Source organism: Marmota monax, unplaced genomic scaffold (assembly GCF_021218885.2).
Source record: "Marmota monax isolate L192 unplaced genomic scaffold, Marmota_monax_Labrador192_F-V1.1 WCK01_AAM20220418_F8-fsc00073, whole genome shotgun sequence".
NCBI classification, from domain to species: Eukaryota; Metazoa; Chordata; class Mammalia; order Rodentia; family Sciuridae; genus Marmota; species Marmota monax.
The window spans coordinates 9,386,044-9,413,980 of NW_026692846.1; the positions used below are offsets into that span (position 1 = coordinate 9,386,044).

Consider the following 27,937-nt stretch of genomic DNA (forward strand, 5'->3'; position numbering starts at 1 on the left):
GCTACTGTTCAAAAATTCTTCCATGCAGTTCTTTCATTGCCAGACTGAACAGTGTCCCTGGTCCCTTCTTTCCTCCATCACATTTGACTTTCCTGCTTCTCTGCCCATATTCATACTTTTGTCTCCATTTGAAAAAACCTTTAAAAGGACCAATGATAAATTCTTAACAGGTATCTGCTGAAATAATACATTTATTTGCACTCAGCATTGGTCTATGAATCTCTTTTTAAAATGTAAATAGTCATATTAAGATAAGAAGCATGCACTCCGTTTGTTTACTGTAACTGGAATGGAAGGTGGTTTTACCTTTTACATATTGCACTTTTTTTTTCTCCAAATGAGATAATAGAAAAAGTTGAAGGGGGTAATGGATGGTGTTTTTACAAAAAACTGTTAGCAGGAAATTGGTGTTGGGCAGAGACTTTAAAGAGGTGAAATATAACAATGACAACTAGCCTTTATACTGAGCCTGTTGTTTTTAAGAAGTATCTTTCATTCAAAGAAATTATCTCATAAAAGATTCACCATGATCCTTTGAGATCCATGATTCCCACTGGTGTTACAGATATAGAAATTGAGGCTAAGGAAGTTTGAGGTCGCATAGCTAGTAAAGAGAGTGCAGCCAAATCCAAATCTCCTGGCTTTGGATAAGTTTAATATAAAACACACAGACACAGGAGCTAAATCAGACGCACTCAGACACACACACACACACACACACACACACACACACACACCATGCTGAAAGCCAAGCCATGCCTAGGAGGCAAGTGTCTCTCTCTCTCTCTCTCTCTCTCTCTCTCTCTCTCTCTCTCACACACACACACACACACACACACACACACACACGCAGCATGCTGAAAGCCCTGCCTAGGAGGCAGATCCCATTAGGAAGTAAGGGCGTCCCGTGATTCTTTGAGCAGCCTGGACAGTGAATTGGGGTGAGGCAAACAGCCTGCGGAAGCCAGGGGTGGGGACGTGGCCAGGACTAGTTTGGTTGGGAGAGACCCTGTGTCCTCCGGAGATCTTCCCCAGGTCTCCAGGCTTTTCCTAGCCAAGGGCAGAAAACACGGCTCCCCTTGGCCCCGCGCGGCCGCCGTAGAGTCCCCGTTGCCATGGCTCCCGGGTTCCCGCCGGACGCACTGAGCTGTGGCTACTAGGCGCGAAGCGAGTCTTGGGGGTCCGGGTCGGGCTTCCCGGACCAGCGAAGCCGACAGGCGCCATGGGCCGGAGTAAGCGACTCCCTCCGCGTTCCCGCCCCCATCCGGCCCTTCCCACCGTCCGCAGATCTTGCGGGTCCCCGCCGCACCGGCCGGTTCCCGGAGGCCCAGGTTTCCCGTCCTCGAAACCCGCGAGGCGGGGAGGGGGCAAAAGGGCGTTGGCCTGGACCGAGGGCCGCGGCCGCGCGCGGGTTCAAGCGTCAGCACCGGGTTGGGGCCCGCGCCGCCCAGCCCAGCCGCGAGGTCCCAGGCAGGTCCCGGTCCCGGGCAGCCATCTGCGCACCGTCCAGGGATAGCATGCCGCAGTGGAGGGCCCCGGAGCCAGGGCATGGGGACAAAGTCTCCACCCGCCTCGGCGACTTTGAGCCAGGGACCTCACCTCTGGGCCACAGCCTCCTCATCTCCGACGTGAAGTGTTATTTTACAGACATAGTAAATGTAAAGTGTTTAAAAACATTGTGAGTCCACAAGGTGATGGGTGAGCAGTTATTTATATGAGCTTGAACCATTTTGATCAACACGTTTTGGACCCCCGCAAATGGCAGTTTAGTTTAGCTCCACCTAATTTATCACACTTGCCACTGTAAAAGTGCTATAAAAATTAATATTCTTTATTCAAGAGACTGTGCTACATGATGCGGTTCCTGCCTTGGAGTTGCTGACAGCCTGGTTGTGGTAGTGGGTGGGGGAGGATCGGAGAAGGTGGAGGGAGGAGTCTGTAAATGTTAGGACCACACTCCAAACAGTCACCAATAGATATTTACTCTCAGAGCGCCATCCGCACCTTTGGTTGGTCCCACCTATTTTATTTGATTTTTCTTCCTAATCAACATAACTTTTTTTTTTCTTTGTGGATTACCCTTTGCTCTTTCTCTGAATCTCACTCACTTTCATTTGTTACATCATTAACTTATCAGACTTACAGCCCCACTCGGAGTCATTCAGTGAGGATACATTGATGAACAAGACAGGTGGTCACCTTCCTAGCAGAAGGCAAACACAGATGTTGTGGTTGTAGCCCGTTTGGAGAGGGGTGCCTGAATCCCCAGAGGGCACACAGGGGCCCTTACTCTCAGGTAGGTTGAGGCTTCTCTCAGGTAGGTTGAGGCTTCTCCCAGGAAAAGGAAACATTGGAGGCTTGTGAAAGTGAGAACAGGGCCTCTTGATGGTCATTGGGGGAGCCCAGGTGAGGGATAGGAAAAACAAACAAACAAAAAAGATGGAGGGCAGAGATAATGGAAGTCCCCAGGAAAAGGCTGGTGGGACTCAAGTCACACAGATTTTGGAGATTATACTGAGAATAGAGAAATCTGCAAGATTTTAAATTCACAAAAGAGTGACAGGGAAACCGAAGGGTTTTGTTCCGGGACATGACTTGGCCATGAAGAAGTTCAAGTAGGAGAGATGGGTCTAAACCCAAATCCTGGCAGCAGGACAAATGACTACTCTTCCTATGAGTACTCACTGTGTGCCAGGCCTGGTTAAGATGTTTTACATGCATTCTCCCAAAGATGCCCTCTGGACCCTGCATTGCCCCACACTGCCCCCTGAGGAATCAGGGCAGATGGGCAGATTTGAGGTGGAGAGGGTGGTCCTCCCTGCTGCTCCCCTTCAATCCCTCTCACACATTGCATCTCCCCCATGCTTCCCTATAAATGGCCTCCATATCATGCTAACACTTCAATTTTTCTAGAAGGGTTGGGATGTATAGCATATTAGTTTTTCCTTGAATTCTTGGTAGTGTGTATCAGTGCAGACAGCTGTGCCTTCTTTGTGGGAAGGTTTTAACTGCATATCTGATTACTTTGGAAGGCAGAGGGTTTGCAGCTCGCCCATGTCTTCCCGAGTGATCTTTGGTAGTTTTTATCTTTTGAGGAATTTACCTATTTAATGTAAGTTCTTGAATTTTTTTGCATAAAATCATTTATATTATTCCTTTATTGTCATCTTAACATCTATACAATAGATATGACATCACTTTTCTCACTCCTGATATTGGCATTTCATATCTTCCTTCCTTCCTTCCTTCCTTCCTTCCTTCCTTCCTTCCTTTCTTTTTTATTGGGTAGAAGTTTACCTAATTTTATTTTCTTAAATCTTAATATTTATTGGCTTTGCCTATTTTTGGCTTTCCATTTTATTGATTGCTGTTATAATCTTTTATTTACTTTCTTCTGCTCATTCTAGATTTAATTTGTTCTTTCTGGTTTCTTAAAGTGAAAGCTTTTATTCATGACTGTTCTCATTTCTTACTACAGGCATTTGGTGCTATAAATTTGTAGCTGTAGTCCATAAATTTTGATATGCTATTTTTTCCACTTTTTCATTCTGTTCAAAATGCTAATTTTCCTTTTGATTTCCTGAAGACTGGTGTTTTTAAAAAATTACTTTCATACATTTTGTCTGGATTTTAAGTTATTTCAGGCTGTGAGGATAAATCCTATCCTATGACTCCATTATATCTGGTGCCTAAATTCTCTGCTACTCTTACAGTTGGTCTGTCCTTGCTCCTACGCTTTTTCTGCCCTCTGGTTCCAAAATGAAAACCTTATCATATGCTACCACTGCAGTCCTCTGGTTTTTACATTTAGCTTTTAATAACCAATTAGCATCTCAGTCTTTCATTACCAATTGTTTGTAGCGTCAATCTGCCCAATACCACTGTCCCTTTGCCTATTGTTTTCCCCATATTTCTCTAATGTCTGCTGTATCACACTAGTGCATTCCCTCCAGCTGCTCTCTCATCTCTTTTCAACACCACTCAGCCTTGATGATTACTAGCTACCTCAGGCTAGGCACTATGTTCCACTGACCATCGGTGTCCATATTGACATTCCTGTAGCAAGGGATCTAACTACAAGTCCCCATCTTAGCGACCATCTGCTTTCATGGATCTCTTCTGGGGTCAATTCTTCCAGGAAGCAGACTTTCAGATGGAGATTAGCATGCAGGAGGTCTGTGCTCTTGGGGAATTTGGACCTTAAGGAAGGCCTCAGCTAACCAACCCCAGGAGCTCTAAACTCAGGATGGGCCTACTGACTTGTCCAAGTTCTGAGGAAGGGCTGGTCTTTTACAGCCACACAACCCTCTCTGAATAGGGCTCTCCTGGAAAAGATGTGACCTTGGTGGACGTGTGCTTCTTTAGCTGGGGTGACTCCGGAAGAAGGTGGACACTCCCAGCATCGAGGGGAATGACTCAGTTTTGAAGGGGAGACTGGGCAGCAGGTTGTATCATCCAAGATAGCCTGGGGTGCCCTCCTCGTTTCTTTTTCTAGTAAACATCTACTCTCATTTCCTGATTTAGTTCAGGTTTCACCCTCTACAACCTTCTTCTGACATCCTTCCTCGGACTCAATAGCACTGCCCACCCTCCCTTCTGTCTAGCACTCTTCCTGGATGCTTCTGTCCTCCCCCATCTCATGTTGTGCTCTTTAATAGCACTCTGTACAGCATAGCTCCCAAAGGTATCACTGGATCAGTAGTATTGCTCCTGATGCTCATGATGACCCTGAGCTAGTAAGAAAAGATAGGGCAAATATGTAATTCTGTTTTTTTTAAAGTTTCCATTTGAAATGGTTAAAAAAGTTTAGATACTACAAAAGGTAAACTTCCTATTTGTAACTCCTTTATTTCTATTTAATATCTATTTCACATGTATATCTGCTAGGTCTTTCATGATGTTTGACAATACTGCACAATATGCTAGACTCATATTGGTTGATTTTATTCTAATCCAATGAAAAATATGGATATTTATAAAACATGATACTTCTCCGAGTCAATCTGACTCTTGTATTTTGTTATTTGAATTTTTCTAAAATAAGAAAGTGAAGGAATGTTTCATATAGTCCCTTTGTACATTCTTTACCATCAAACAGGTATTGTAATACCATCTCTCTTTAAACAGTCTTATGATGGCATACTAATGCTTCCTAAGAATGTTTAAATTCTTAGAGTGATCTCACCTAAGTGTAGTGCTGCATTATGCAGAGTAGGAATTTCTAAAGGTGACAGTGTTCCTTGGAGTTAAAGAATGTTTGGTTTAGATTAGTATGTAAAACTGCAAAATGCTTTCCCATTTAAAAGTGTGAAACGCTATAATCTCCACACACCATGTAGATATTTTTGCAATTTTCTTCTTGGGGACTCTGGTTTTTGCACTGATGTTTGCCATTGCAGGTGAAGTGGTGTTGTGTAACAGCAGTTTCCTGAGTGCTGTAAAACCATATGCCACACAGCACTTTGCTTATTTTCAAAAAGTTCAGAAAAGGGCCATCGGGAGGTTTCCTACCATTGTGGCTCTCCCTTCCTCTATGCTTCTCCATTTTTAAGTCTATCCTAATTGTGTTTACTTGCTGCTGCTGGGCAACCTGCCCTCCTCTCCTTTGTGTGCATAGGAACTAGTTATCCATGCTCTGGGATATCCTTACCCCACCCTTTTAATCTAATAGCGATTTTTTAACATCTTAAATCTCATGATTAGGAGACAGAGATCAACACAACTCTTTTCTGATATCTGCATGCCTCTGAAAGGGATGATTTGATAATTGCATGCAAATGATCAGTTTTATACATATAATAGTAGATGAAAAGAGTTTCTTAAATTTTGAGGATTTAGTAAGAAAATGTGGAATGATATTTGGTACCAGTAGGACTTTGTCAGGCCTGTAAATCTTCATGGTTAAACAGATTGGAAAAGTCTTAAGACTGTAGAGCTAGGGAAGCCTGTGGTTGATACCTTTAGTGGCCCCCAAGAGCCAAGAAGGGTGTGTGGGTGCTCATATGACCATTCAAGGCCAGAGACCAGGTGATGCTTGAGATGCTACCAGAATTGCCCCAAACACATTGGATCCAATCACGGATGGCAGCTCCTTTGGAGTTCAAGTGAGGAAGGTTACAATTTCAATAGGGACACCAAACTTAGGCCTCAACCAGGATATGGGCAAGAATATATGTAAAGGCCCTGTGCCAAGTTATATATAAAACTGCTAAATAAAGAACTTCTTTCTCTCTTGGGAAGTATGCCTTGATAATAACCCTGAAGACTACATTTAATTTAAGCTTCTCAGACTCCTTGGAGTTGGCCTGGGGAGAGCTAGATCTCTGGTCTACTCCTCACTTCTCTTCCCACCCCTGGCTGGATCCAGAGCCCATGCTCATGTATGATGGTGGGTTCTGTAGCTACACACCATTAGGCACTGGAGATCTGATAAATGAATATCTACAACATTTCATTAAGATTGTTCAGATAATATTGGTTGTGCCATTTCAAACCCTTAACCCACATTACATCCTTGAGGAGAGAATTATTTTTGTAGATAAATTACAGATAGAGAATTCATTTTAAATCCATAGTGACTTTATCATATTCTCAAATTGGCTTTGCTCATTTACTCATTATCAGTTGATTAAAACTGTTAGAACTAACTTGGTGTGGAGGGGGTAGTTTTGATACCTTTCAGATTTAGTTTCAGGAAGTTTTGTTTTTTGTGTTTTTGCTTTTTTTTTTTTTCTTCCTTGAATAGAATACTATGTGTAACTTGCCCCATGAACTAGTGGTGGCATTTCCGGGACTGCACAGTATACCTTACAGGGGTCCCAGCAAGCCAGGGCTGGTGGCTGCTACCCTTCAGCCTCCTTTGCAGCCAGAGTCCCTTCCCAGGCCAGGTTTGCAGCCGTCTCTGCTTATCAGTGGAGCCAAAGCTTAGAGCAGCTGGAACATTCCTTACTTATGGTATTTTAATCTCGGTACCTCTACAGTCCCTTTGTCTTTTTTCCTAAATAACTGTCATTGCAGCACCCTCTCTCCTACCACAGAAGTACCTAAGTACACTTAACTGCACACAAATGGTTGATTCATACATGTTTTTATATTTAAAAAGAAGGACAAACTCCACTTTTAAGGATATGGTATAGAGGTGGGGCAGCCAAAGGCGCTGTGGAGAATATGCCTCAGTTAGATGAATCTGTATATTCGGGAAGCTGAGGAATCTCAAATGCCTCTTATTTGCTCATGTTGAAGTGGCACAGCAGAGAACTTGGGAACACCAGGCCTGGCTCTGGACTCCACATTTAAAACCCAGTTGGCACTGACTGCCAAGGCTCAAGCAAGTTACTCAAACTCTGTCCTTTGATTCCTCAACTGACAAATGTAAATAATAATTCTATATATTCACACTTTAATAGATGCAAAGCATTTAGAGTAGTGCCTGGCACCCTGCAACTGACAATGAAGAAGTCTTTATTGTCCCCTAGAATGGGCAAGCAGTATTCTGCTTAAAAAGTGAGGCTTCAACTATATTGATAACATCTTTTTTCCCCCCGGCACTGGCGATTGAACCCAGGGATGCTTTACTATGAGTCACATCCCCAGCCTTTCTCATTTTTTATTTTGAGACAGGGTTTTGCTAAGTTGCTAAGTTTTGAGGCTGGCCTCAAATTTGTGATCTTCCTGTCTCACCCGAGTTGCTGGGGTTACAGATGTGCACCACTGCATCCAGGAGTAACATCTTTAACAGCACTAGGATAGCAGTATTTCTCCATTGTCATTGCCTCTTTGACTTTGGTGCATTTTATAAAGATGATCCATGATTTCATTCCTGGCTCCAGCAGGGGAGCATGGTATGGTCCCCAGCCACTTGGTGCCTATTCTTGATCTTCTAGTCTAAGAAGCCCCAGGCTATACCTCATTCTTATTAGGAAGCGGAAGCAACTTTGCTCCTCCTCTGAGCAGCATTTTATTCCTCCTGAAAGCAAACTAAGTATTGCTTACTTTATAAGATTGCAATCTAAGACTTAATTATTCTTTTCCTTTCCCTTAAGCTGAACTTAAATTAATAAATGTTGGTTAAATAAATGAGTGAATGGCCCCTCCTTATTGAATGATGGGAGATATTCTCCTATTTCCTCCTCAGTTAGCCAGCCTGCCTCTGGGTGGAACTTTTTCTGTCTCAGGTCAGTTAAGGGGTCTCATCTGGTTTGACATGGTGCCACCATGAGAGTCCATAGCAGCACCCTAATAGTTATAAGTTGCCAACTCTGTATGTATTCACACAGTAAAAGATACATAGACCCCACATAGGCCAATGCAAATGTGATATAAGACACCATCACATCTCTTTCTTCCCTCTGACTCACATGATGGCATCATGGAAACTAGGAGGGGACATCAATTTTCTGATCTCATTTCTTTTGAAAATCACTTGGGCCTGGCAAATAGACATTTAACTGCAAAGAAAAATAATGCATTAAGAATATAATAACCCGATGACGGACAATAGGGTTGGAAACGTAGCATGCAACAAATTTTCTTTCAGTCACGGAAGATCTCATCAGGCGGAATGCGGAACACAACGAGTGTGTAATTTTTTCTCTGGAGGAACTCTCCTTGCATCAGCAAGAAATAGAAAAGCTAGAGCATATTGACAAATGGTGCCGGGATTTAAAAATTCTCTATCTTCAAAATAACCTCATTGGAAAAATCGGTAAGTTTCAATACGTTGTTCTAATGATGTTTTAGCATTTTGAATGGGAGAATTCTGGAAAATGCAGTGTTATTCTTAGAGGGAGACAGTAAATGAAAAAGAGCATTAGGGGATTAGGCTAGCCATCTCTTGGGAGAAGTGTTGGAATGTGTCCCTGAACCTTGCCATGTGTAATTGCTCTTGTTGCCTGAAAGACAACAACATGTTGGGAGATGAGTTAAATGTGAGGAACACATTAGTCAACCCGATTCTTTAAAAAGTTTACAAGGGAGGAAGATATAACTCAGACATTTTATGTCACTCTGGGAAACCAAAAGGATTGTGTGGGACTCAATACATCCTACTTAGGTTACCACAGACTGTGATGGTTAATTCTGCTGCATCCTATGTGTGCAAGGCTGCGCTCAGTATCAGACATTGATGGGGTTCTAGTTTAGAATGAAAATGAGAGGTAAATGCAGGGTTAGGGATATGAAAATCAAACACTAGTATTACAACTAATGAAGCTTTTGGAAGAATGTGGATTAGACTTGCAGCCACGTAGGGTTGCTAATACAGCCCCCCAAATAAACTTATCCACCTTGCCACATGCAAGATTGGACAACCACAGATTTCCCTTATCCACGAATGCCTGTGATTTATGGCAAGAGGGTGTTGGGACCATGTGCTTTCTGCTGACAAAAATCCCAGAAGCCAGGAAAGAGTGTGGGACTGAACACGACCAGTTTCTTCTTCCAGTTTACCCATCAGATAAATTGGAACTTCCCCCACTCCCAGCACTCCCACTCTACCCCCATAAGAATTAAGGAGCACAGAGAAGAGAAGCCTCTGGGGTCACGCTAATGGAGGTCTTGCCACTTGGAAACAGGTCGAGTGTTGGCAGCACTGTTGGTGGTAAAAGCAAGCCCAGGCTCTGGCGTCAAGCGTACCTGACTGTGAACCCTGCCTCTGCCACTTATCAGCTGTGTGAAATTAGACAAGTCAGGTAGTGTTACAGTTTTGTCGTCCATAAAACTGGGCTAATAATACCCAAATACACAAGTTGGTGCCAGGCTCACCATGAGCTACGTGCTCTTCTTAGATGACAGCTGCTGTGCTGTTGTCATTTACCCCAGCCAGCCCAGTGAAGGTGGAGCAGAGGAGAAGGTAAAGCAGTTGGAGGAAAAGGGCTGGAACCAGTTGAGGCAGCGAGTACTCACCCCTGCTCTGCACTGGAGCCCAGAGGTCAGCCTTCAAGTTCAACTCTCAGTGTGACATGCAGTGCTTCTCAACAGGGGGCATGCGGCAAAGTCTGGAGACATTTTGGTTTTCAGAGGTGTGTGTGTGTGTGTGTGTGTGTGTGTGTGTGTGTGATGTAGAGGGTGTTACTGACATCTAGGGGGAGAGACCAGGGATACTGCTATCCATCACACCATGCCCAGGGCGGCTCCCCATGAGAATTTCCAGTCCAAGATGTTAGCACTGCTGAGGTCGAGAAACCCTATGGATCATTGAAAACTGGCTCTGGGATTGTAAAAAGCCTAGATTTGCTTCATTTTTGGAAGATTTACTAAAACTATATTTCTTCAGATAATTATTTTCGGCATCTTTTACTTTACCAGAAATTAGAAACTCTGGCATATTGTTCAATTAAAAAGACTCTTACAGAACACCACCAGCTTTTCTGCACGGGCTGTTGAAGAGCGGTCCTAATTGTACACATCTAAAAGAGTTCCCGAATTTTAATCTCCACAGCTGGGTCCATCACAATTACTAATTAGTAGCATAGTATTTCATGCCTTTTCAGAGCTGTGAGAAAGCTTAAATTTTTGCTTCCAAAGTATTCTTAAATTAAACACTCTTTTAAATCCTAATAATGGGGATTTTCAGTGCTGCTCCACCCATAGGCATTTAGGCACTTATTTAGCAAGTGAAACTACTTCTCTGGGATTCAAATCTTGTGCCTTTTGAGGTAGAAGTTTGTGAAACAGTTTCTTTCCTAGAGCTCTGTTCCTGCTGGGAGATGCAGATGGGCTGTGGAGGAAGCTCTACGCAGCACTGATCCAAGTGTGAGCTGAGGACCATCTGGGGTCCCTTTAAAGTGCAGAACCTGTGGGGGCGGCTCTAGTGCCCAACTTCACAACAAGCCTCATAAAGCGGGGGTCTGCAGAGCTTCTTCCACCTGGGAAGGAACGTGTCCCCCTCCAAGTGGATGGCTCTGCTTGTGCAGTGGGTGATAACTGCTTTCACATATTAGGGCTGAAACTCCCTCTTCCCGCTTCCACAGAGGGCCTTGTCATTTTTCCTAATGGAGGCTTTTTTGTTTTGTTTTGTTTTGTTTTTCTTTTCTCCTGACCAACCTGTTCCCTTGGTTCTTGATGAGTTATTTGAAGAAATTCTTCCTAAACAAATCTATGGTTATTCCTATCAGGTGACTTTGCAGGAGTTGGAGGCTATACATATGACAAAGACCAAGGAGGGGAAGGGAATTCTTCTTGGGACAGGTGTTTTCGTGTGGGTGGCTATTTTAACAAGGATGACACTGGGTATTTTTGTTCAGGATGCAGGCTAGACATTCTGTCTATCATAATTCTTGGCACGTAGACACCTCCAAATCTGTTGACTGTGGAATGCTCATCCGTTGCTAGGGAGCTTTTTGTAAACATTAGTATTACTTGAATAATTGCAGAGAGAAACTTAGTTTATCCACAAATCCTCATTTTAAAACATGAGTAGACTGAGACCCCAATTTCTGAAGTGTTACTCTCAGGTCCATGAGAACAAATATATGAGGTTTTATAAATTTTAGATGAGCTATTAATGATGACAAGGGTGATGATTATAAATCATCATGTTGGGTTTTCATAGTAACCCTGAGAAATGGGCAGAAAAGACATTATTTAAGTGAGGGTGTCCCAAACTCACATTCCTTAGCAGGAATTTCATCATTCATGTCATCTTAGAAAGAACTGTTCTTTCAAGGCACAGTGTAATGATTTAGTGCCAAGCTTCGGAGTCAAATTTCCTGGCTGTACCATGTAACCTTCGACAAATGGATTAATTCTCTGTACCTCGGTATTCTCATTTGTAAAAGGGAGACAGCAGTAGATTTCACCTCACGGGGTTATTATGGGGATTAGATAATATATGCAGAGTGCTTATAACATTGAGTGACACATAACAGGCACTTGGCAATACCTGCTGTCTTATTAGCTGTTTTTAAAAGTCCCATTCTACCGTGGTTCCTGGGCTTGTTTCTACTTGTTGTTTTGTCTATATGGGCATTCAGATTTATTAAAAAAGATAGTCTTGTATCAGGATGGTTTTGGCTTTACGTAAAAGAAACCCAATTCAGCTGTGGCTTAACAGTGAGGATATCTAGTATTTTACAGCATGATTTTAATAACCATAATAATAATCCACCGATCTTATCATTTTCATAATAAATGTGTAAAAATGTCTTTTATTTTGAAGGTTGATTACATTTTTGTATATTTCAGAAAATGTTAGCAAACTCAAGAAGCTTGAATATTTGAATTTAGCTTTAAACAACATTGAAAAAATTGAAAATTTGGAAGGTAAGAATTTTCTTTTATTTATGAGTTAAATCAAAATTTTAAATTAGTATTAAAGTGTTACATTTTAAACTAGTATTAAAGAGTATTACATAAACTATAAGTATACTTTTAGCTGTATATCTTATATAAATCTTTGTTAATTCTTGTAAAACTTCAAACAGTAAAGTGTTATATAAATTTCAAACCTGGGAGTGCACGCCCCTTCCTAACCTAGAGCCTCCCCAGGGAGGGCGGGTGCTCTGGTGAGTAGCGGGTGGTTGGCTTCATTTTGCTTTCCCTCACCAGGGTCCTACTACAGTACTGTTTGGGAATTGGTTTCTCCCAGGACATTCCCTTGCTCGCCAGGCATTCGGGAAAGTGGGCTGGCTGCAGATGGACATATCTAACCATCTGTCTGCAGTGGACGCTGGGGGGCTCCTGGCATTTCTCTGTAAGAAGCCTGGCTGCAGTGGGCATCCTTCCGCTTTTCACTCCCTATGCATGGGCACGGGGTTTTTCAAGGATTTTATTTAGAAATGGAATTCCTGGGTTACAATATACATATTTTAGAATATACTGCCAAATTTTTCTCCAGCAAGAGTGTACCAATTTACACTTGTCCCTGGTCATCTGTGCAAGCACTGCTTCTACCCAACTTCTCCGATGCTTTCTGCAAATGATATATTTTTAGGACAAGAATATGATGTTGTCAAATGATGGTTTTATTTTGTGGCTCACTTACTATTATTGAGCTTACCTAGAAACTTCCAGATGTTCGCTGAGTGTCCATATTTCTTCGAGTGTGTATTAGATGATGTTTCATAGCTCCTGCCACCTTTTCTCTGACTTTGTCCTTTTCTCTAATGTGCATACCAGATGTTAATCCATTGTCATGTATGTTACAAATATTTTCTCCTGAACTACTGGTTTTCATTTATTAAAGTTATGATGAGGATCTGTAGAATTCTTACATTTTAATATACAGAGTTATCTTTTCACTTGTGGTGTCTGAGTATAGTATTTCATATTAAGTTCTAATTTTAATGATTTTATTTTTTACAGTTAATCTATACTCCATCTCTAATTCATCATTTCAAAATGAATCAAAATGTATTTTCCCCTTACACTATCTCATAACTGAAATATAGGGACTGTTTTTTAAATTGAGATGATCCACGTGGCATACACTCACCACTTTAAACACACAGTGCAGTGGTTTGTGGTGCATTCATGGGGTGTGCCCTCATCGTCACTGTCCACCTCAGAACATTCTTATCACTCAAAGAGAGGCCATGTTCACGAGCATTCTCTTCCCATTTCTCTCTGCCCCAGGCCCTGGCAACTTCAGATCTACTCTCTCTCCATAGCTTTTCCCTATTCTGAACATTTAATATAAATGAAATCACAAAATAATGTGGTCTTTCATGTCCAGCTTCTTTCATTTAGCTAGTGTTTTCAGGGTTCCTCCATTACCTGGCATGTTCCAGTGCTGCATTTCTGTTTATGGCTAAATAATATTCCATACTATGGATACACCACATTTTGTTTTCCCCTTTCATTAGTTGATGATGATTTGGGTTGCTTCTAATTTGGGCTGTTATGAAAAAGCTCTATGAACATGCATGCACAAGTGTCTATGTAAACATGTGTTTTTTGATTAATTTGATATTTGATTCATTGGGTTTTGGTTGATTTGTTACGTAGGAATGGAATTTTTGGGTCACATTGCTAATTCTATGTTTAACTTTTTGAAGAATGACCAAATTGTTTCCCAAAGTGGTTGCCCTATTTGATATTCACACTAGCAATTTACGAGGGCTCTAATTTATCCATATCCTGGCCAGCACTTGTTATTTTCTGTTTTTATTTTTGTTTTTATAATGGCCCTCCTAATGGCTGTGGAGTGCTCTCTCATTATGGGTCTGTTTTAGTCAGCTTTTTCTCTGCTGCTGAACAAAAGACCTGAAAAGAACAATTAGAGAAGTTTATTTTGGGGCTTACAGTTTCAGAGGTCTGAGTCCTCAGTTGGCTTCATTGCTCTGAGCCTAAGGTGAGGCAGAACGTGCAGTGGAAGAAGAGTGTGGCTGAAGAAAGGGCTCAGGACCTCACGCCAGGAAGCAGGGAGGGACAGCTCCCTGCACCACAGACAAAGGCATTTATTCCCCCAGGACCCTCTCCTCCAGTCACACCCTGCCCCTGCCTGCCTACAGTGTCCCTAGTTGATCTTCATCAGTGGACTAATGTTCTAATTACGCTAAGGCTCTCATAACCCCATCATTTCACCATCTGAACCTCCTTGCATTTTCTCATCCCTGAGCCTTTGGGGGACACCTCCGATCTGAACTATAACAGGTTCTGATTTTCATTTCCCTAATGACTAATTATATTGAGCATTTTATGTGCTTATTGGCCATTCATATATTTTTGGAGAAATAGTTATTCAAAATTCTGGCCCATTTGTAAATTGGGTTGTCTTTTGCTGTTGAATTGTCGACCTTCTTTACCTCGTCTGTATTGTAGACCCTGATCAGATAGGGGACCTGCAGCTGTCGCCCACCATCTGATGGGTTCCTTTTTATTCTCTTGATGGCCCCATTTAAGGCCCCATCACCTTAATGAGGCCCAGGCTTTTCCTTTCTTGAGATGCCTTGGGTTCTCCTGTCAGGATCATATGAACCTGATATAGAAGGAACTTGAAATGTTTCTTCTATTTTTATTTTATTGGCAGAGTTTGTGAAAAATTGGTGTTAATTTGGTGGAATACCCTGGGAAGCCTTCTTGGTCCTAGGTAGAAAGATTTTTTCATTTTTTAGAATTTTCTTTCTTTTTCTCCCTCTTTCTCCCTCCCCTCCCCTCCCTCCTTCCCTCCCTCCCTCCTTCCTTCCTTTCTTTCCCCTTTTGCAGGGCTGGGAATGAAACCCTTGGCCTTGGGCACACTAGGCAAGTTCTCTGTTAAGCCCTGTGTAGGAAGATTTTGATGGCTGATTTAAAGTCTTCACTTGTTATAGACCTGTTCAGGTGTGTTCTGTTTCTTCTTGCGTCTGCTATGATAGTTTATTTCTTTCTAGTATTCATCCATTTCACCTAGGTTATCTCATTTATCAGCATACATTTTTCTATCTATTCTATTCCTTTTTATTTCTGTAAGATCAATAGTAGTGTCCCCTTTTCACTCCTGATTTTCAAGTTTGAGTCTTCTCTCTTTTGTCCTTGGATAGTAAAGCTAGAAGTCTGTCAATTTAGTTGATATTTTCAAAGAATAATCTTTTGACTTTGCTGATTTTCTCTATTGTTTTATATTCTCTATTTTGTTTGTTTCCATAATTTTTATTGTTTCTTTTCCACTTTTCACTTTTATTTTTCTCTTTATTTATTACTTAAGATGGAAGGTTAGGTTATTGATTCAATACTTCTTTTTTCTATGTGGTAATTTACAACTGTGATTTCCTTTTGAGTACTACTTTCCTTATTTACATTAAATTTTGGTATGTTGTGTTTTTAATTAATCTCAAAGTATTTTTGGACTTCATTTGTGACTTCTCTCATCTATTGCTTATTTAGAAGTATTGTTTAATATCCCTATATTTATGAACTTCCCAAATTATTTTCTTTAATTGATTTTTAGTTTCATTCTACTGGGGTCAGAGAATATACCTTCTATGATTTAAATCATCTTAAATTTATTGAGACTTGTTTTATAGCTTAATATTTTGTCTAATTTAGAGGATGTTTCCTGTACATTTTGGATGTACACATATACACACATAGTATACACAATGTATATTATGCTTTCCTTGGGTGGAATATTCTAGTAATATTTGTTAGGTCCAGTCTTTTTTGTTTGTTTGTCTTGTTTTTTGAAAGTTGTATTCTATTTACTTGTTCTATTATTAAAACCAGGTTATTGAGGTCTCTATTATTGTTGAATTATTTTCTCTTTCAGTTCTGTCAGTTTTTGCCTTATGTTATTTGGGTCTCTGCTATTAGAAATGTACACTCTCTTAATTGTTTCATCTTAATGATGAATTGATCTTCTTATCATTATAAAATGTCTTTCATTATTGCTAATAATAATCTTTGACGTAAAGTCTATTTTGTCTGATATTAGTATAACCCCTCCAGCTCTTCTATTTTTTTCTTCTTTTTTGGTTTCTATTTTATTGGTATAATTTTTACATTCTTTAAAATTACAACTATGTGTGTCTTTGAATCTAAAGTGTGTCTCTTTGGCATATGGATGGATCATGTTTTTATTTTTAACCCATCGCATCAATCTTTGCCTTTTAACTGGAGAGTCTTATCCATTTACATTTAATGTAATCAGTGATAAGGTAGAAATTATATCTAAAATATGCTATTTATGTTTTATGTATTCATGTCTGTTTTGTTCCTCTGATTCTGTATTACTGCCTTCATTTTTTAGTTTCTTTATCATATTAATGTCATATTTAGTGTATTTATTCAGTATATTGTTTTAATTTCCTTTTTGTTTCTTTTACTATATTATTTTATCAGTTGTGCTCTGAGAATTACAGTTAACATCTTAATTTATAATGATCTAGTTTACATTCACAGCAACTGAATTTCAATAGTATACAAAACATTGCTTCTATGTAGATGTTTCTCTCTCTCCTCATTTATGCTGTTTTTGTCAGTTACAGCTTTATATATTATGTCTATTAACATAGATTTATAATTATTTCTTCTTGTAGCCATTTTTAAAAATAAATTGGGAGAAAAATTAGAAAGAAAAAATATTTTATTGCCTTTTATATTTACCTATATAATTACCACTATGGAGGGTCCTTTTTTAAAAAGATTTGAATATGAGGATTTAATGTTATTGGGGGAGCATGATACATATGCTTTTAAATTTCAGAGGGAGGAATTACAGACACTTTATAACAATAAATCCAACTCTTTTCCTATATCATCTTTACTTGGGGTGGCTATATCAGTGTGCTGATACTTTCTTCTACCTCTGAAAGGTTCCTTAGGATTTGTTGACCTTGACCCTATCAAATTTCAGACATAGGTTCAGATTCCTGACTGTTTCGTTGTTAGGTGATAGGGAAGGAGTGGAATCTGTTATGACACTTTTCACATTTCTTTGACACTGACTACTATTCCACAATGCTTGCTTTGCCCTGTCCACTTTTCCCAAGTTCCAGCTCTGTTGTGGCAGTGGGGCGTGTTTGATGAAGTTCCCTGACAAACTTGTCATCAACTCTCCAGCTCAGGCCCCAAAGTCCATTGTTTCAATGGCTCTGGTTCATGAGGTTCTCAGATTTTTGTCTTATGGAAATGACAGTAGTTTAGATGTGATCCCTCCTTGCTTTTTGGACTGAACTCTCAAAAATGCCTCTACCTGTTTGAAATCTATGTCTGCAGATTGAGGAGACTTAAGAATTCCCCTCTGGTGGCACTTTCAGATGGAATTGACTTTGTAGCAGCTCTTTTATGATGCCAGGGTACCCATTGCAAGTGCCTTGGGCCAGGCCGCTGAGCAGCCCACATGGGGGACTGCACCCCCACTCTCCTGCCATGGCCTGGGAAGGCTCTGCCCCCCTATGGCTGAGCCAGGTCAGATCTTATTTTTTCATGTGAATTTGAATTACTCCCTAGTATGAGTTGGTTTCAGCCTGAAAGATACCCTGTAGAATTTCTTATAGTGTAGATCTGGTTGTGATAAATGTTCAGTTCTTAATTGGACCTACAATTTTTTTTTCTCTTTTACTTGTTACTATCATCATAGTCATCATAATCATCATCATTGTTTTTGGTACTAGGTATTGAACTGAGGGGTACTTTATTACTAAGCTACACCCCCAGGACTTTTATTTATTTATTTATTTATTTATTTATTGAGCGAGGATCTCACTAAATTGCTGAGACTGACCTTGAACTTCCATGTCTTTTAACCTTTATTTCTTATTTTAAATCCCTTTGTTTTGTTATTCTTCAGTCTTGGATATTTCACCAGATTTAAATTTCAGAATAATTATTTTACATTAGCTCCTGTTCATTCTCTAATTCAGTTCTTTTACAACAGGCTCTTTAATTTGGCCATGAATTTTATTCTTCTGAATTCACTGCCGAACTCTGGTTGCCACTTTTCTGTGATGTCTGTTGTTACTTTATGGATGAGATAGCTTAAAAATTTTTTTCTAGGTACTTGTTAGCATTCTTTGTTTTCAATTTCTTTCCTCTTCCTTTGTGGTTTCTGTTTTATTTGCAACCTTCAGTTTTGTGCTGGTTTTCTCTTAGTGGTAGCACTTTGTATCTGATTATCCTCACAAAGATTGGGGCTGTGAGGTGGCTGGTGTGGGCTGTGCCCAGGCTCTGTCTGGCCTGGCAGGCTGCAGTCTCCGAGTGGGTGGAGCATGCTGACTGGCAGCTTCGCTTCAGAGCCAGGGCCTGGAGCAGAGGCAGGCGAGCTGCTCTCCCCATGACTCCCATCTGGCAGTAGCTACAACTGGGAGGACTTGACTTAGATCACGGTGGGCTTTGTCGAAGGCCCACTAGTGTGCCAAATGGAGATTTATGTGACTGTCAAGGTTAAATATCAACAAAGACATAAATATGCATCATAAGTTACTTGTTAAAATTTAAGTCACAAAACCTAGAAAATCATCATAGGAAGCTCCTGAGCCCAGTATCAGTGCAAAAACTAAGATGAGTCTTCGTACCTTTTTGGCTTTTTCTGCCTGGGGAATGGAATCACTGCTCTCTCTCAGTGAATACTACAGCCCTGTCACTATGTTATCTATGAACAAATGCGATGACAGCATTTCCTCTGTGTCTTGTGGCAGTGAGATTTCAATCAAAAACTCAGAGAAGTAATTCAAAGGTTGCTCGCTCGGGGCTGGTTATCCAGGGCTGGTTGCCTTACAGGACCTGGAGTTTTGTTTTGTGGTGAGTTTGTTCATCCACCACTAGAGGGCGGCATCGTCGCTGTTCTCGTTTAGAGTGCTGTGGGCCGCAGGCTGCGGTCCACCTCCAGCCTCTACCTGACAGGTGTGCCTCTGGTGTTCTACCTTCCTGCCCTAAGAGGAAGGACTGGCTGCAGGGTACTTCGGGGAAATATTTGATGGGGTAGAGAATGAGGGTGCATTTTATCTGATGTCAAATATGTGCTTTTTGTTTAATTTGAAGTGTTTGAGGCTAGAGGGGGGAGATGGATATCTGCACTCAGCCTGCCTACCTGAGTAAATCTCAGTATGATGTTTTAAAATAAGTCTTTTCCTTTTTCTTTTCTTGAATGCAAAACAAAGCTTGTTTATTTTCCTTTTTTCTCTTTTTCCTGTTGAGGAGTCACCAGGGTCAAATCAACTGTTCTGTCTTTGCGTCCTTTTTCTCCCACCTGGAAGTAGGGGTGGGGTTGCTGACAATGTGTGCCCCCTGACCATCCCACCCCTGGGGCAGTCATCCTGGCTGGACCTCTGCTGGGCAGGAGACAGGCTAGGACTAACCTGAAATCAGGAGCACCTGACTCCAGGGACAGGTGTCCTCCACCGGGCCAGCTGGACAAGATTCTGTAGAAGGCAAATGTGCTCTGATTTCTTATGTGCAGGCCAAGTTGAAGGAAAGTTAAGACTCGTCACTTTGAGGAACATAATAGACATTTGGGGGGGGTCATGGGTTCTTCATCTATAAGATACAAAAATATATAAAATTTTCACCTTGTTGGACCCTTTCAAATATCAGCCTTTTCTTAGATAAAATGTTTTCATTTTCTTAGTTAAAATGTCTTCCAGAGTCTTCCAAAGTAAACGTCATACTATGTAACCTGTATCTTTACGCAAATATGTTTTCTACATTGATCAAATCCATCTAGCATTTCTGTCAGTGTAAAAGGAGCATTCAGACAGGTAGAGACTTACTTGTGCTTATGTGCGACTGTATATTCATTCTTCATACAGTGGCTGAGTCTACACTTTTATAATTTGATGACTGCATTTTCAAATGTATTGATGTATTTTAAATAACTTTATACATTTTAGTACTTGAAGTATTACTAATTACATCTGCTATTATGATGGTAGCTGCTCTGACTAGCTTTGTGCAGATCACCTGTGCTTTGAGGAGAGGTGTCAGATTGGGACCTCTTCCCCCAAATGAAATTTTGAGGTGGGAGGGGCAGCCAATTTAAAAGTCAATTTTGGAGCTGGGGATGTGGCTCAAGCGGTAGCGCACTCGCCTGGCATGCGCGGGCCGCTGAGTTTGATCCTCAACACCACATAAAAATAAAATAAAGATGTTATATCCACCAAAAACTAAAAAATAAATATTAAAAAAATTCTCTTTTCTCTCTCTCAAACAATAAAAAAAATAATAAAAGTCAGTTTTATGTATTGGCAACTACATGCTGAAAGACATGACTCTTATATCATAGTCCTGCCAATATCTTTTAAAATTTATCTGTGTTTTTACTAATTTAATAGACATTGTGTTTTTTGTCCTTTATCACTTAGTTATTTTTGAAGATATGAAGTTATTGAATTTTTATCACCTATGTAGTAAAGTCTGAAATGTATATAAGTGTTTGTTCTTATTCATTTTAGGTACTAATATTTTTAATAATGATTTTTGACAGTTTAACTGATACATAACAATTATATATATGGGGTACTATGTCATCCTTTTATATTTGTCTATCTTTTATAATGTTCAAATTAAGGTAAATTTATCTATTGCCTTAAAAAAATTTTACATTATGGTGAACATATTTAAAATTCCTTCCAGCTTTTACAAATGTATATATACAGCATATTATTATCATCTATAGGCATCCTATAGTGCAATAGCACCAGGACTTCCTTTCCCATCTAACGATAACTAAGCCATTAATCAACTTTATCCATCCCCTCCTCTCTTCCACTCTCTCCAGCTCTGCTCTCCAGCTGGCCTGGACCTCTCTACCACTGTGAACTCCAGGCCTGTCCTGCCCAGGCCACCCTTTCCTGGGTGGTGACAACTGCCTTCGCTTGTAGACCCAAATTTGTATTCTACAAAAGTTAAGTTTGGTAATTTTAAGATAATGATGATGATTTGGTAATAAATACTGTCACAGAGACCCTCAAGTGTACCAGTTCAGAGAGGCCTCTCAAATCCTAACTCCTCCATTTAGGAGTTGTGAGATCACTGGTAATGTCAGACTTGACTTGTTTTAGAGTTCTAATTATCTATCTCAGTGCCTCCAGGGTGGCCGGTGGTCTCCCTTGGGTCTCTGGCAGCACTAGAGCACCTGCTGTCAGAGGATCCACTTCTAAGATTGTTTTTGGTTACCTGCCTGGCGCTGCTTCTCGGCCTCTGTGCACACATATAGAATTTGTTCTTTCACATTGTCCTTGAGATTCCCAGGAGCCTCAGGTCCCACAGCACCATGAGCTCAAGGTAGGCAGACGTTTCACGTGGCTTCTGACAGGTCCCAGTGTAACTCCAGGAGCAGGCCTGCCCAGGCGAGCATTCTAGAAACTCCAGCAGAAGCTGTGAGCTGTGAGCTTGTGGCCCAGCCTAGAGGCCCCAGGACTTCACTGTGGCCACAGTCTACTGCAGGCAAGGCACTAGGACTAGGCACAGGGAGGGGAGAAGGGATGGATCCCTGCTGTCCATGAGGAATGGCAGAGCTCACTAGATGGCAGCCTCTCAGAGCCAGGCGCCCACGCTCAGCTATCTGACACAAATTATTCTCTCTCTCTCTCCCCCCGACCCCTCATTCCGTCTCTCACGGGCGTAGTATTAGGGTTAAGGATTAAGTAAGATACTGCGTATAAAGAGCTTCATACTGAGAAAGCACTAGACCAGTATATTAGCCACGTGGTTACTAACCTAGTCTACGCCTCGAGGACTTATCTGTGACACCTGAGGACACCAGGATGACTTACACCTTAGTTTTCTATCAATTTCATGTATTTTTTCCTTTTGTTTATTTGTTCAAAATATCAAATATAACCATGTTGCAAATGTTTTGAAACTAGAGTAAAGTGTACTCTTAATTCCATCATTACTGGTGACATTTCAGTGTGTCTTCTTCCTATTTGTCCTTGTACCCTGTTGTAACTGTAGCTCAGGGCAGTGCTGTATCTTTTTCCACTTTCTTCAGATCTGAAGCTTCCCCCATGCTCTGATATAGCTTTGATAACCATCATTTTCACTGTTACTTAATAGTTTATGATTCTATTAGAGTTTGCTTAACAATTTCTCCAAATTGGGCGCGTAATTTTCTTTTATTTTTTTTTAATGTGTGCTGATTTATTTCTTATCCTAAAAGTATATTTGTCAAAACATAATGTTCAGCTATCCTGGTCACCTGGTGGCTCTGGCGGAATCTGACCCAGACTGAGCCTTGTCAATTCCCTTCTTTTCCCTCTGCTGCTCCCTTATCTTTGAAGTTGAATTTCCTTGAGTTCTCACCTGAGCAACTAACTGACCTCCCTGTTGACTGATCTGCCCCAGTTACCCATGTATCCTTTCTTTGTGGCTCTCCTCACTCTTCTCTTACTCCCTCCCTCTCTCGCTCCTCCCTTCTCCTTTCCTCCTCAAGTATTTCTAAGGCCTCCCTGTGCCATGGAGTCTTTTTTGCGTAGTAAATAAAGCCATATGCAAAACAGGGTCCCACTCTGCAAGGAGCATGAATTCTAACTGAGGGAGATAGGTCAACATTCAAGCAAAAAAGGAAGAATATCAGATATGGCAAATAGCATACAGAGAATTACAATGTGGTAATGTGTGCACGAGAGAGTGACTGTCATGCGGAAATAGAGGTAAGTCACCAGGAAAGGAAAGGCCGTGTCTGCCACAGGGGAAGGTTGTGTCTACCACACTTTTCTACTGTACAGTCATTACATTTCATGTTTTAATTAATGAGTAACTTGTGGAAGATACTCTGACATTGTGTGTCTATCTTATTCCTCATCATGCTTTCATACTTGTTTTAGCATTCATTAATGGCTTGTAATTCTGCCATTCCTTTTATGTTTATGAGATGACATTCTACTTAAGAAAGAACTTTGCCTTCTCTCCCATTTATTTATTTACTCCTTCACTTATGGCTCCTTGTATCAGTATGGACTCATGGATTCCTGTTTTACTCAGTGGATAATGTTACTGTCATTTTGTTTGCTAATCACATTGCCCCAGGCTGGGTCGAAGGAGCCCTTTCAATCAGGCCCCTGTGTTTTGATGGCTCTTATCCTTCTCTGGGTTCTTCTCTGGTTCATGGCATGATAGGATAGGATGCTCCGCTTTTTATCTTCCATTTTCCTGATTTTTTCCCATTTCCCCTTCTTCCTTACTTCCTATATTTTGGGGATGGATAGATTCAGGAGATTATTTTCATATTCCATGTAAAAGGTGACAAGAATTAAAGTATAGGTAAGAAAATAAGAGTGGACAGGAAGTATATGAAAATCGAGGAGTTAAGACTGGGAGGGTTTGGCTGGTGACATGAGGTGGTTGAGACAATGATTTTTCAAGTTCATGATTAGACCTTTGGTGTCAAACCCACATTTGACACAAAAATGGTAGTGACACTAACAGAATTTAGACATAGACAAACTGTATTGATGACTGGAGAGTGAGAAGAAGTGAGGAGAGTTCTGTTTGGAATATGTTGAAGGTGCTGTGTCTTACAGGAATTCTGACATAGGAAGATGACATTCAACAGGAAGGTCAAATATGGAGTTTTCATGTGGGAGTCCTCAGAGTCTGGGATTCGTTAACTCAGTGACCTTCACTGTTGTCATCAGGAAGACACTGGAAGAATATTGGGTCAGGTTAGAATTAAGAGTTGGAGAAGTCCTACAAGAATGGAAAGGAAAAGATGGCCGTGTAAGGAGAACAAGGAAAGACAGTTGAGAGGTTTGAAAGGGAATCCATGGTCATTCATGCCACATGCCGTAAATTGTTTTTTTTTAGTGATAAAATAAGCTCTGTTAGTCTTGCTAATGTGAAGATTGTTGCTCGCTTCAAGAGGAAAAAACGTTGTAGAATGTTGGGATTGGAAGCCAAGAACAAAGGTTGAGCAATGAGTCGGGACTGGGCAGGAAGAACCAGTGGCTGTAGGTCCTGCCTACTTCTGGGTTCTTCCTCACTTCCTGGTGCCTTTGTGTATTTAATTTTTCATTCCTGGAATACCCATCTCTGTCTCCTTTCTGTATCTTAGATAAACTTGAGGCCAGAGACAAAAGAATTTTAAAAATCACTGTATATTGAAGATCTGGCTGAGTAACTTGTACAGAGCAGGATCCCAGTAACTCCTGCATGGATGGAGGGATGGATGGGTGGGTGGGTGGGTGGGTGGGTGGATGGGTCTCTGAGTGAGATCTGGGTCTGGGAACACCAAGGCACAACTAGGTTTTTGGAGGAGCCTGGCTTGGGGTCTGACTAGATAAGAAAACATGGAATCTGGACAAAGGGAGTCAGGTGCTAGAGTCGAGAAAGTGTTCAGGTGAAGGGACGCTGTCATTCAGTGAAGTCAGTTCCATTGTAAAGCTTTCAGAAATGAGGAAAACCTTACCAAAGGTGATGCAGTTTGCAGAGTGATGAACCAGTGTGGAGTGCGTTTATATTGGTGATGTAAAGCTATCCGGAACCAAAGTTTACTCTTAATTTAAATAGCCACAAAACAGAGACAGAAAAAGCAACATAATCAGGGAGCATAAAGGAAGGGTGGTGTGTAGGTGTTTGAAGAAATAAGTGCAGACAGGTAGATCTTCACTGTTTTCTGGGATGGACTTCCTGAGTATTGAAGGCTGGAGAATCTGCCATGTCAGTCCCAGGAGCAGGAGCCGGTCTCAGGCAGAGACAGCCTGACACTGAACCAAACCAGCTCAGCTCTTCTTAGTTCACAGAAAGGACTGCAAACTCTCTGCTCGTGAAAACATGCTTCCTTCCTTCCTGTGGGAGCCCTGTCGAGGGAGCCACGTGATCATCAGAAGAGTGCTCACTGGGTGGCTGCGTCACAGCTGGTCTTCCCGAGGCCCTCTGAGTGTCAGAGAGCATGCTAAGCACCTCACAGGAATCACCATAGTTTAACTTCACAATAACACGTGCCAATGGATTTACAAATACCGTTAGCATTCTGCAGATGAGGAGACCAAGGCTTGTAACCTGTCTGTCCAAGGTCATAGTAGCAAGGATGAGACAGAGGGAAGACTTCAACTCCTAATTCCTAACCACCAAATTTTCATGGAATGTCAGTGAGTAAAGACAGTTAAGTCAAATTTGAATTTGATTCAAGTTCATGTAGCATTGGCTGGCTGTGAAATGATGGTCGCTGGGCATCATCTTCTATGATGAAATATGTCCTATGTTCCTGGCAACTCCCAGGAGGACACCTTGGGACCTCCTCGTGGGGAGTTTTGCTCTCATGTAATGCCCACCCTTGTAGCCACCACCTTGGCTTTCTTCATGTTGGAAGTGACCAGATCTAAGCAGTCCCCAGGCTGGGCCTTGAAGAGGTGAACAGGGAAGGTGATTTGCCCTAGCCGGAGGACCAGAGGGATGGAAAAAGGGGGAGATGAAGATAGGAAAGTGAAACAAGACTAAGCCTTTGAGCTGGTACCTCTGAAAGTCCACTTCTTGGTAACCACGCAGTTAATCAGGAGATTTAAAATATTGTAATTCTTATACCTGTAATGTGCTTTCGTACACATTTTAATACACTGTGACTTTTCTTCTTTCTTCCTTTCCTTTTCTCCACAGGATGTGAAGGGCTGGCAAAGCTTGACTTGACTGTGAATTTCATTGGAGAGCTGAGCAGTGTCAAGACCTTGCAGTGCAACATCCACCTGAAGGAGCTCTTCCTCATGGGCAACCCGTGCGCGGACTTCGATGGCTACAGGGAGTTTGTGGTGGCCTCTCTTCCACAGCTAAAGGTTAAGTTACAGTGGAAGGGCACAGAAAAATGAAAATGAGCAACTCCAGTAATTCCTGGTTTAGTCACAGCATTGTCAGGGAGAGTGTTGCTGCAGAGAATGGGATATTCCAGAGAAACAAAATGAATTCTTTGATTTCTAAATTTTAAAGTTGCTTTCATACATGTTTTCCCTTAATTGAAGTATTTCTTGTTGAGTTCAGTTGTTGCAAACCGCATTCATCATCATCACTACTAATTCATCTGCACCACCAGTAGGTTAGTGTTCCAAAGGTAGCTGCAGCTACATACACTTATATTATGTAGTTACTCTGTTTTCATAATTACTTTTTTGTTGTTGCTTTTTATTAGCTCAATTTCTGAGGCAGGGGACCTTGGCGTTTGCTGTGCGTGAGAGTAGTTGGAGGGCTGTTAAAAGCACAGGTTTCTGTACTCCCCACCCTAGTTCCTGGGTCAGGTCTGTCACCATGCACACTATTTGCATTTTTGCTCTTGGATTATGCTGATGCTGCTAGTCCAGAGGCCTCTTCAGCAACAACTGCTCTCTGTGTTCGTCCAGGAAAACATTCAGAACGCCTTGTTCTGTCATCTGCTCTCACACCAAGGCAACGTGGACACTTCCTACACTAGCTGTGTGGACTTTCCCCACACATAAGCTGGCAATCAGCTCTCCAGCAGTGGACCCCAGCCAGGTGTCCTCTAATCCAAGTGTCTTCTACCTCCAAGTGGGTAGTGTAGGATTCTACAGATTGAGGGCTCAGTCCTAGAATGCAGGACTGCGCCCCTCATTTTAGAGTTTAGTCACAGGCCCCACGTGTTCTTATCTGTGCTCCTGACAGACTGGCTGTGAGCTGGGCTTTCTTGAGTTTGCTTAACTTGCTTCAGCAGCTCACCGAGAAACACTTACTTATGTTTACCTGTTTATTATAAAGGACACTGATGAGGAGAGGATAGGGTGAGGTCTGTGGGAAGGGTGCACCTCCCTCCAGGGTCCTCCCCGTGTTCAGCAAACCGAGAGCTCTGTGAGCACTGTTGTTTTAATGGAGACTTCATCACACAGGCATGGTTGCTAACAGACTGGGCAGGGAAGCCAGAAAGGCCTGTTTAGTGTCTTTAGTCTGTCTTCCCCAAGGAGTGAGGTGAGGAACCCTCAGGAATGAGGAGTCTTAAGGCCTACTCTCAGAAAAGGTCAGTCCGAGAGTTTCTTTATAACCAGGCAAAGGCAGGGGACCAGCCTTGGGGAGGCAGTTACAAACTAGGAACCATGGTTGACAACCCCAAAATATATATTATAATATGTGAATATAGCCCCATTATATCCCTGGATTTAATAAATTTAGAGCCTAGGAAAATATCATTTTAAGAGGAAGTATACAACTGAGAATATATTAAAGTGGTAGTATTAATTTCATGTCCTTTCAAGAGTCCCCAGCCTCCGTGTGACTCCATGCTGCTACAAAGAGGACACACGGATGGGTCAGTTTTGTGATCAGCATCTTCTCAGGTCTTAGAGGGCATTTATTTCTTAGATTTCTGTGTTCTGTCTGCAGTTGAGAGATTGCTGACTGCTAAATTAGTGGGATACATTCCTTCTAATGTAAAATCTCCTAGAGTAAGAGAATGAGTGATTTAGGTTACTGAATCTAGAATCAAACACAGCAAGACTGATCATCATTGTACAGTGGCTTCTTAGAAAATGAATGAGAATCAGAGTATCACAGGAGCGGAGCTTGTCCTCTAACTCCAGGGCCACCTCTTCAGAAGGACTGAGAAGCTATAAGACTGGATGGCAGCCACAGCTGACCCCGTGTCAGTGCT

At 41.5% G+C, this 27,937-nt stretch overlaps 1 protein-coding gene across 1 annotated transcript in view; it reads left to right on the forward strand.

Moving 5' to 3' along the window:
* Positions 1–1,094: 1,094 nt before the first annotated feature.
* The window catches only part of Dnaaf11 (dynein axonemal assembly factor 11), an 86,184-nt gene continuing 59,341 nt past the window's right edge, over positions 1,095–27,937 (forward strand). The window contains exons 1-4 of the mRNA XM_046449262.2: positions 1,095–1,232; positions 8,537–8,704; positions 12,184–12,261; positions 25,948–26,120. Coding sequence (XP_046305218.1) covers positions 1,223–1,232; positions 8,537–8,704; positions 12,184–12,261; positions 25,948–26,120 — 429 coding nt within the window. The 5' untranslated portion in view covers positions 1,095–1,222. The remainder of the gene's footprint in view (positions 1,233–8,536; positions 8,705–12,183; positions 12,262–25,947; positions 26,121–27,937) is intronic.